Source organism: Ailuropoda melanoleuca, chromosome 3 (assembly GCF_002007445.2).
Source record: "Ailuropoda melanoleuca isolate Jingjing chromosome 3, ASM200744v2, whole genome shotgun sequence".
Taxonomy (NCBI): Eukaryota; Metazoa; Chordata; class Mammalia; order Carnivora; family Ursidae; genus Ailuropoda; species Ailuropoda melanoleuca.
Genome location: NC_048220.1, coordinates 20936050 through 20947277, shown reverse-complemented (window position 1 = coordinate 20947277; position 11228 = coordinate 20936050). Strand labels below are relative to the sequence as shown.

The 11228-nt window shown below is 41.6% G+C and overlaps 1 protein-coding gene across 2 annotated transcripts in view; it reads left to right on the top strand.

Annotated features, from left to right (window-relative positions):
- The first annotated feature begins 322 nt into the window (after nt 1-322).
- Nucleotides 323-11228, top strand: part of FNIP1 (folliculin interacting protein 1) — a 151308-nt gene continuing 140402 nt past the window's right edge. Inside the window, exon 1 of one of the 2 annotated variants that reach the window (XM_002912891.4) lies at nt 323-519. In XM_002912891.4, coding sequence (XP_002912937.1) covers nt 428-519 — 92 coding nt within the window. In that variant the 5' untranslated portion in view covers nt 323-427. The remainder of the gene's footprint in view (nt 520-11228) is intronic. The other variant, XM_002912892.4, reaches the window with a different exon arrangement.

The window sequence follows — 11228 nt, the reverse complement described above, 5'->3', positions numbered from 1 at the left end:
CGTCGTTCCCGCACCACTCCGCCGTAGCCTCAGATAGCAGCAGACAACGTCAAGCAGAGGGACCGCGACCAGAGCGCGTTCCCCCTTCACTTCCCCAACCACCTCAACTCCCCGTCCCTCCCCTTCTTTCCGCGCACACCCCGCCCCGTGAGCTGCCACGTGAGGGAATCCACTAGTCAGCCTATGGGGGCCAGCTCCGCCCTACGCCCCCGCCTTGCCCCCTGCTCCGCGCGCCGCCACGTGATGCGGCTCACCGCCAGCCAATGGACGCCGGCCTTGCCTCGCGCCCCGCCCCGCGCGCCGTGGCCGTTTGAAGTGACTAATTTCTGTCATATGACTGAGGCGCTCATGGGGGTGGCGGGGCGGCTCTAGGAGCGGGGGCCCAGCGAGCGCCCTAAGGAGCGACCCTGGTTTGGCCGTGGTCAGCATGGCCCCTACGCTGTTCCAGAAGCTCTTCAGCAAGAGGAGCGGGCTGGGCACGCCCGGTCGGGACGCGCGGGACCCAGATTGCGCGTTCAGGTAGGGCGCTGCGGGGCGGGGGGGCGCCGAGCCGATGGCCTTGTGGGCTCCGGGCTCCAGATGTGCAGGGGCCTTCGGTGTTCGTTCCCTCGCGGCAGCGCCGTGCCGGGACTGGGATCTGGGCCCCGGTGGGGAGGGGCTGGGCGGCTGCGGACCTGCGCTGGAGGGTTGGAGCGAGGTCCTCTCGACCCACCACCCCCATCCCGGCACTTGCCCCTTCCCCCTTCTCCCGGCCCGTTTGTTTACGTCCTGCTAGGCTGCCACGCGCGGCTGTGCTTCCCCCACCGAGCACCGCGGCCTGAGCGTAGGGTCCACACTCCTTTCTGGCAGCGAGTTGAGTTGGGAGCTGGCTGGGCTGGACCTCAGCCCCAGTCCTCGGGGCCCAGAAGTTCTCTCCTCCTCCCCGAGACCAGTCGCTCTCTGGGTGCTTCATTTCAGCACGCTTACTGTTGTGGGGAGAGCTGCACGTTATGGCAATCTTCTGAGGGTAGAAAGCTGGAGGAGCGAGTAGGCAAGGTGCAGTTCTTTCAGGTTTCTTGGAAAATAGTATTGGAGGTGTGCAGTTACCGGAACGAGCGGTCTGATTGTTACCGAAGGAGAAAGGTGAAACCTAAGAGTTTATGGTTACTACTGACTAGGCTGAAGCAGGACCGAATGAAAGGAAGCACGGCCTTAGAATTGACCATAGAATCATCCCGTTACAACTGTTACCAGAAACGAGTCTTTAAAAATTGAAAACGATAGCAAGATATTTTGTGGTATTACAGGCTGTATTAATTTTTGGTTGCAGTACCTGTTGCGGGTAGAAACACTTCTTAGAATTTTAAGACAGTGTAGTAGAATCATGAATTCAAGGTAAAATTTAGTCGCCAAACCACATTTGAAGAAGAGATTATGTCTTTCACATAGCCTTCATACTTGTTGCGGTGTGGAAACTTGTAAATATAACTAGGCTAAATGTCACATATCACTCAAACCTGGTAGGACAGCAAAGAGCCCGGTTGTTCAGTAGTAGGAAAAAATGAGAGTCTGTTAAATTTTGCAACAGGCAAAAGTTTGAAATGACTGTACCACATTGGTAAAAGGTTTTCATATTCTTAAAATTATTCACTCTCAGTAATGCAGGTCACATTACTAAACACTCAGTAATACGTGTGGAATTGTAGTATTAAACGGAAAGAACTGACTTTTAGAGGAAGAAAAATCACAGTGTGAACATCTTGGAAAAGTGTTTAATAGAACAGTTTTTCAGGTTTGGGTCTTTTCCACTGGGAAATAAATGTCTTGCCGTGCTCATCTAATGACTTTTAAAAACCATTACTGATTTTCTTTTGAAAACGAAAGTGTAGTCTGGATAAAACTACATTGAGACATCCAGTAAATCAAGAGTTAGTAGAAAGCAGGTTGAGGATATTAAAAAGGTGACATTTGATTAAGCTTTCTGTTTTTGGGCAAAGATTGACTTTGGGGTACTCAGGTTTCCAAGGGTCTCAAGTCTATTTGAAAAAAATTTTTATGTCTATTTGTTATTTTTAAAAAAACATAAAGCCTACTATATAGTTGTGTAACACTAGAGTTGCCAAAGCACTTTCTCATTAGTTATCTCATGTGCTATTTCACAACAACCTTGTGAGATAGAGCAAGTAGCAGTATAGATAACTTTATGATCCTTTTTCCAGTGGAAGTAAGAATTATGTGTAAGCCCAATAAGTGCAGTATGGTTTAGAAGTGATTGCTTTAAAAAAATAAAATGTGTACAAGTGTACATGTGAGAAAATCAGAACTGGTTAACATCACACAGCTAGTAACTTGCAGGTCTAAGTAATCCAGGTAATTTTTTTTAAAAAGATTTTGTTTGTCGGAGAAAGAGAACACAAGCAGGGGGAGTGGCAGGCAGAGGGAGAAGCAGGCTTCTCGCTGAGCAAGGAGCCCGATGCGTTGCTAGATCCCAGGACCCTGGGATCATGTCCTGAGTGGAAGGCAGGTGCTTAACCAACTGAGCCACCCAGGCATCCTGGTAATTTTTTTAAAGAACTTCATTGAGCTGTAATTTACATACAATAAAATCAAGCCATTCTAAGTGCACGTTCTGTGAATTTTGTTACATGTATACAGTTTTGTACTCGCCAGCTCAGTGAAGTTTTAGAACACTTCCATTCCCCCAGAAGTTTCCTCATACCCCTATGTAGTCAGTTCTTAACCCATCCTCACTCAGGGCAGTCACTGATCTGCTCTAATGAGTGCAGTTTTGACTTTTCTGGAATTTGCTATAAATGTGATCATATTGTTTATAGTCTTTTCTGTCTGGCTTATTTAAACTCAGAGTGATGATTTTTGAGATTCCTCTAAGTTACACTTATCAGTAGTTCCTTTGGTTTTATTGCTGAGTAGTATTCCATTGTATGGGTATACCACAATTTCCTTTTCCATTCAGTACCAACTGGCAGACATTTGGGTTGTTCTCAGATTTGGGCTGTGATGAACAATGTGGCTGTGAACATTTGTGTACAAATCTTTATGCAGACCTATGTTTTCATTTCTCTTGGATGGTTACCTAGGAGTGGGATTGCTGGGTCACATGCTAAGTATATGGTTAACTTTTAAAAAAATTCCCAACTTTTCTGAAGTAGTTGTACCATTTTGTTGTACCATGAGCAGTGTATGAAGGTTATAATTGCCCCACATCCCCTCCAATACCTGGTATCTGTTAGTCTATTTTTTTAATTAAGATTTTTTTGTATTGGTGAAAAACACCTAACAATATTTACTATGTTGACCACTTTTGAGACTTTGATTATAGGCATTTTAGTGGATGTAATGGAATCTCATTGTTGTGTGTGTGTGTGTTTTTAAGATTTATTTATTTTAGAGGGAAGGAGAGAGTGCAGTAGGGGAGGGGCAGAGGGAGAGGGAGAAAGAATCCCAAGCAGATTCCTTGCTGAGCACGGAGCCCGATGTGGGGCTTGACCTCATGACACCAAGATCGTGATCTGAGCTGAAACCAAGAGTCCATTGCTTAACCGACTGAGCCACCCAGGTGCACCTCTTATTGTGATTTTAATTTGCATTTCCCTAATAACAAATGAATTAACTCAGGTTTTAGAGTAGATTACAATTTCATTCCAGTTTTCCATGCTTTCCTTTCTAGAGTCCTTTTTTGGTTTTGTTTTGTTTTAGTCAGTTTAAGTTGTTAAATCTGACTTGGACATAGCCATTGGCAACTAACCCACAGCTCAGCATTGAAGTGTCTGTTCCTAGATTTAGCAGTATACAAGGCCCAGTGGTAATAAGTCACAGTAGGGCTCTGGGATAGGAGAGACTTCTGGTACAAACAAAGGTTTAGGAGCCTTGAAATATGGTCTTTCATGATCACCCCTTTGGAAAAGGTGGTCAGGAATCACCCCCTTCCCTTCAGTTTTCACTTTTAAAAAAGACCCTTACCATATAGATTTCTGTGTGCTTGTCTTATCTAAGCTTCATGAGCTGAAGATGAGTGTGAAGGATAGCACAGGGATATTATTTCAGTAATTTATAGAATTAAAACAGTAACTTGTTTTCATATTTTTGAGGATTTGGGAAAGAAGGTGCTTTCTAGGAGAACATACTATTTTATGTTTTTTCCATCAGGCCACTTTGCAGTAGAAGAAGAATTAACTGTAAGTCCAATAACTGCAGTACATATAAAATGATTGCTTTAAAAGTAAAATTCTTTGAAAAATGTCTAATTTGGTGAAGAAGTTTGTTTCAGAATTAAATGTGTGTAGGACATAATTCACGTTAAAAAAATTGCTGTATTTTTGTTTTATTCGTAATGCATGAGTATTTGCTCTTACTGTCTGTACTAGAAATTCTTACCCTGTTGTAACAGTCTCTTAATTGTTCTTTTTTCTATCACTCTTGTCTTCTTCCAAACTATTCTCAACACTTCATCCTTTAAAAAAGGCAAATTCTGATTATGATCAACATGCAAAATGGTATAGAATTTAATATCTGCATTACAGAGTTATTTTAAGGATTCAAAGAAATAAGTCATATTAAGTACTTAATGCAGTGCTTAGCACATGACATTCAGGAACCAGATGTTGTACTATGATGATTCCATGCTTATGTGTAAAACCATTTTGTTTAGGCCCAAACTAATGGGCCGTAGCCCTGTATTGTGTGGCTTTTGCACAGTCTCTAGCCTTGACTCCCCCCCCAATTAACATAAGGTTTTTTTTTTAAAGCAGAGCCATTATTCTGTTATTATACTTAAACAGAAATTCCTTAATGATCTATTCTTAGACTATAGTAATATTTTCTCAGGTGTTTCAAGATGTCTTTTTGTAGTAGATTTGTTTGACTTAGAATCTTTTTTTTTTTTTTTTTTGAGAAGGGAGAGAGAGGTTGGGGAGGAGAGAAGGGGGAAGGAGCAGAGAGAGAGAGAGAATCTTAAGCAGGCACCATGCCCAGCATGGAGCCCAACACCGGCCCCATCTCATGACCCTGAGATCATGACCTAAGTCAAAATCAAGAGTCAGATGTTTAACCCCTCAGCCACTCAGGCGCCCCTGCTTGAATTAGAATCTTAAAAGAGTCTGCATATTACGTTTGCAGTTATGTTGCTTAAGTAACTTTTTTCTATAACAGCCTCCCCTCTCTTTTAAAATATGATCTCTTGTTGAAACTGCATTATTTTTCTTAAAAAGTTTCCCACATTCTTTGTATGGCTGTTTTCTTCCTTATGGTTTCCTCTAATTCAGTGCTTCCCAGCATTCTGTGTTTTAAGAAGCCTCCTCTAGGTTATTCTGATGCTCAAGTTTGAGAACCACTGCTGTAACTTACTCTCTGTTTCCAGAAAGCTGGTAGTTAGATACTTTATTAGATTCAGGTTCTTTTTTTTTTAAAAAATAAAAATATCCCATAGATGTTTGTTGTGTATTTCCTACCCATTAGAGTTACATGGTGTCTAGTTATCCTCCCATTAGTGATGCTAATAAGTTTGGTGAGTTGTATCAACCTTGTTCTTACATTTTAAGATTACCCTTTCCCTAATGTTTTTAGCATCTTTTGTTGATTATTGTCTGAATCCATTATCTCGTTAGGGCTTGTAAAAATGGTGATACCCTGATTGTTTAATTCCTCCTGCATTTATTTTATAGAAGTAATTTCTCTTACCACCTATTTGGCTACTCTTTGGTATCTGCTAGTCTATTTTTTTAATTAAGATTTTTTTGTATTGTGAAAAACACCTAACAATATTTACTATGTTGACCACTTTTGAGACTTTGATTATAGGCATTTTAGTGGATGTAATGGAATCTTATTGTTGTGTGTGTGTGTGTTTTTAAGATTTATTTATTTTAGAGGGAAGGAGAGAGTGCAGTAGCTGGGAGGGGCAGAGGGAGAGGGAGAAAGAATCCCAAGCAGATTCCTTGCTGAGCACGGAGCCCGATGTGGGGCTTGACCTCATGACACCAAGATCTTGATCTGAGCTGAAACCATTTCCCTTTGTAATGTGTCAGAATAATTTAAAACGAGTTGTTTAGTGAAGGTTTTCACCTTAATTTTCATTTTTTGGTATCATCACAAGCTTCTGGATTTTAATGTGTTTTAATCTATTATAGTCAAATTGTCCCGTATTTGGCCAGTAGGAGACTCTTCAAGTTGATTTCTGTGCCCTTGTGACATAATCTCTTTAATCTTTGATAACTTCTGCTTTCTTTTGTCCTTTTATTAAACCCCTCTCCCTCTTCTAGGATTTTATCACACTGGACATGTTTTAGATTCAGTGATGTGCCATGTTGTGCTGTTCCCTGTTCTTGGCATAGTCTTTTTTTTTTTTTTAAGATTTTATTTATTTAGTGGACAGAGAGAGACATAGCAAGAGAGGGAACACCAGCAGGGGGAGTGGGAGAGGGAGAAGCAGGCTTCCCACCGAGCAGGGAGCCCGATGTGTGGCTTGATCCCAGAATGCTGGGATCATGACCTGGGCCGAAGGCAGATGCTTAATGACTGAGCTACCCAGGTGCCCCTTGGCATAGTCTTCTGTACTTTTTTTGTTTGGCTTTTTGTAGTGATCATCTGGACTTATCCTAATTATCCTTCTTCCAGGAAGCCTTTTCTGACTTCTCCCAGAGTGAGTTAGGTTTCACTGAAATTTTCTTCTGTAACTTAATGCATTTCCTTCTGTGACTTCTATTAAAGTTGTCATTATTTGTCCATATCTCTTTTCTTTGGTTGCTTGAGTTCTCTTCAAATTCAAGGTGGATTCTGGAGTTAGAACCCTGTAGATTGACCTGTAGGATTGTTTGTGGGGAACAGATACCTAGGTTTCTGGCTGGAACCCCTAGATACATATCATTTTCTGAGGGAGAGAATGTAAGACTGTGGAAGCATGACTTGACTAGTTTATCAAAAGTAGGAGCCTTCTCCTCTATTCTCTATCACACACATTTTATATTCTTCATAGTTCATTTTCTAACTTGCCATCTGTCTTCTTCAAGTTCACATTGTTGTGCCAGTATACAGCACAGTGCCTGAACATATGCTCAGTAAAAATTTGTAGAATGAACGTTGAAATAATTTCAAGGGCAGAAGGAGAGTCTTAAAAGTTCTCTTTTGGACATTTGGTCTAGTTTTACTTGCTAGTGAGAGATACTCACTTAGAGATGTCCAGTTGACAGTAAAAAAGTAAATGTAGAGTTGACAGCAGAGGTTGATTCACAGGAGAGTTGGGACTGGAGATAGCTACGGTCAGTATTAAAACTAAGGGAAGGGATGAGATCATCTAGGAAAAGGTGTAGATAGGGTATTGGAAAGAACAGGGCTTTGCTCTGAGGAAATTTAAAATGTAGGAGAGGGGAAAGTCTACAAAGAAGAAAATGGCAAGAGAAACATTGGGAAAGCCAGGGGTGTGTGGTGTTAGGACAGCTCCAAAGGGAAAGTGTTTAAAAAATGGTGGTGTGATGAACTGTTTTCTATATGCTGGTTGTTGACAGGTCTTGTGAGATGACAAACAAAGTATCTATTGATCTGTCAAGTTGGAGATAACTAGTGACCTTAATTTTTTTTAATTTGAGATGTGTGTGTTTAGGGGAGAAAGATAGATGAAGATAGATGTGGAATAAATGAAAGGTGAGAAATGGCTTCACTGCTACAGCTTCCCCCAACCCCCCCCAGGAGAAACAGTCTGTAGTACTGTGTTATTTTTTTACTTTCAGTATTCCGATTTTATGTCACATTTTAAGCTACTGAAGTTCTTTTTTTTTTTTTTAAGATTTTATTTATTTATTTGATGGAGATAATGCACAAACAGGGGGAGCAGCAGGCAGAGGGAGAGGGAGAAGCAGGCTCCTTGCTGAGCAAGGAGCCTTATGTGGGGCTTGATCCCAGGACCCTGGGATCATGACCTGAGCCAAAGGCAGATGCTTAACTGACCGAGCCACCTAGGTGTTCCTGAAGTTCTTTTCTTTCTTAAAGATTTTATCCATTTACTTTGAGAGAGCGAGAGGGAGAAAGTGCGAGAGTGTGAGTGCAAGCCGGAAGAGGGACAGAGGCAGAGAGGGAGCGAGAATCCCAACCAGACTCCAAGTTGAGTGCGGAGCCCATGGTGGGGCTCTCTCCCCTGACCCTGAGATCATGACCTGAACTGAAATCAAGTTGGACACTCAACCAGCTGGGCCACCCAGGGGCCCCAAGCCTCTGAAGTTCTAAAGCTGGCTTTTTAATATTGTCAATATTTGCAAGAATTGTATTTCAGAAATTTTGTTTTTCAATGTGATTTTTAAAGATTTACTGCATTCACAAGGGCTTTTGTTATTTAAAAAATACCACCCCTCCATAAATTGTACCTTTTAATTCTGTATTAGAAATAGTAGAAAGTTTTAATACTTTTTTTTTTTTTTAAGATTTTATTTATTTATTCGACAGAGATAGAGACAGCCAGCAAGAGAGGGAACACAAGCAGGGGGAGTGGGAGAGGAAGAAGCAGGCTCATAGCGGAGGAGCCTGATGTGGGGCTCGATCCCGTAACGCCGGGATCACACCCTGAGCCAAAGGCAGACGCTTAACCGCTGTGCCACCCAGGCGCCCCTAATACTCTTTTTTTAAGCTTTTATTTATTTATTTGACAGAGAGAGCGATAGCGATAGAGAGAGAGAGAGTGCATGCACAAGCAGAGGAGCGGCAGGGAGAGGGAGAAGCGGGCTCCCCGCTGAGCAAGAAGCCAGATGTGGGGCTCAATCCCAGGATGCTGGGATCATGACCGTGAGCTGAAGGCAGACCCTTAACCAACTGAGCCATGTAGGTGCCCCGAAAGTTTTAATATTCTTTACAGAGAATCCTGTGGGGTCATATCTTTCTTATTAATGTGGGAAGCTGAGAATTTTAAGTAATTACACATTAGTGCTCTTTGGTAGCAATGTTTGGTCCTAAGAGTCTAACTTCCCAGTAAGAAATGCAAAGATATTTTACTGTTAATTTGTTTTGTTTTTCTGTCTCTAAATACTAGTATTAGATTTGTTTTTCAGAACCATGTTTATTGAAGGAAAATAGGTGACTGAAAAATATAGCTTCAATATTTGTTTATAAAACTTGAACCTCAAAGGGACAGTTTTAGATGGAGGTGTAGGAAGATCCTGAACTCACCTCTTCTCATGGACACAATGAATCTGCAGTTACATTTGGAATAATTTCCTCTGAAAAAGTTCTTAAAGCTACATGAACGGTGCCTCCATAGCAAAGGATAAAAGGACCACATTGAGATGAGGAGAGGCAGGGCTATACTCTTGCCAAAAACTGCACCCCCAGTACGGTGACCCACAATCAGGAGGGATCTTAAAAATCTTTCCCCTGAGGAGCAAGGGTTTTGTGCCCCACAAAAAAAACCTCCAGCCCTTGAATCTTGCATCATAGAAACAAGCCCCCAAAATCTAAGACTCAGTGGGGACTATGTCCAGGAGAACCAAAGAACTATAGGGAATGGAGAAGGAGAACCTGCTCTTAAAGGGCTTGTGTGCAGGCTCACTCGCCCCAGGACCCAGCAAAAATGAGCAGACTGAAAAGTGCCTAGACTATATGTGAAAGAGAAAGTCTTAATCTTTAATCTTAAAAGGACTGCCAGAAAAGCAGGAACCTGTTGGGACTCTCTCTGGGAACAGAATTGCTAGTGGGTACTACTTTTGTCATCTCATTCTACCTTGCTCTTGTTAGCTTTGGTGGGCACCATTTTGGCAATCTCCTTCTTAAGCTGCTAGCACAGGTGGGTGCACCCTACCCCCATGTGCTGTGTTATAGCCAGCCTGCAAGCATCTCACACACACCTGAGGTGCAGTTGCATTGCAGCTGGTTGGGCAAGTCCCCTGCCCCTCTGTGCCAGACTTGGCTGGGCAAGTGTACCTCAGTCCCCACATTGCAGCTGCAATTTTGACATAGCTGTTGTTGTGCTTACAGGGAGTGCTCCTTGAATGGCTAGCTGTGGTTGCTAGGTGGGAGGGAGATTGTACTGCTGGGCTCCACAGGTCATCTCCTACAAAAGGCCATTCCTTTAAGACTGTGAGAGGTAGCTATTCACTGAATACAAAGAAATAAACCAAGAGAACCAGGTAAACAAAAGACCTAAGAAATAACCTAAGAAATAACAAAAGAGCTAAGACAGAACCTCAGAAAAAGACTTCACTGGGCTCTATAATGGGGATGGAGCCTACTTAAAAAAAAAGGACTTCACTGAAATGGAGGTAAGTAAACTACCTGATAAAGGGTTCAAAGTAATAGTTATAAATATGCTTACTGAACTTAGGAGGGAAATGGATGAACATAGTGAGAGCTTCAAAAAATGTAGTATATGTAAGAAAGTACCAAGTAGAAACAGAGTTGAAGAATACCATAACTGAACTGGAAAATATATTCGAGGATTTCAACAGCAGACTGGATGAAGCAGAAGAATGGATCAGTGAACTGGAAGACAAAGCAATGAAACACCCAGATGGCAGCAAAATAGAATTTTAAAAAGTAAAGATACCTTAAGGGACCTTTGTGTCAACATCAAACAGAATAACATCCACATAATAGAGGTCCTAGAGGGAGAGAGTTTACAAAAAACTATTTGAAGAAATAATGGTGAAAACTTCCTCCATATAGGGAGGGAAACAGGCACCCAGGTCCAGGAATCCTAGAGAGTTCCAAATAAGATAAAGAGATCCACACCAAGACATAATGAAAATATTAAAAGCTAAAGAGATACTTAAAAGCAACAAGAGAAAAGAACACTATATGTAGAAGGGAAACCTCATAACGCTATTAGCAGATTTTTCAGCAGAAACTTTCCAGGTCAGAAGAGAGTGGTGTGACATATTCGAAGTACTGAAAGGAAAAAACTTGCAGCCAAGAATACTCTACCTGGCAAGGTTATCTTTTAGAGTAGTAATTTTTCAGCTAAGCAAAAGCTAATGGAGTTCATCACAACTAAATCAGTTCTACAAGACATGTTGCAGGAATTTCTTTAAGCCCACAATAAATGGCACTAATTAATGTAAAAAAATATAGTAAAGTAAAAATCTTACTGGAAAAGGTAAATATACAATAAAGGTGTTGGCTTAATCACTTATAAAACTAGTGTGAAGGTCAAGAGACAAAACTAAAACTATAATAACTTACTAAAGGATCCATAAAATAAAAATATGTAAACTACAGCATCAAAAACATAAAGCATTGTGGTGGGAGTAAAAATG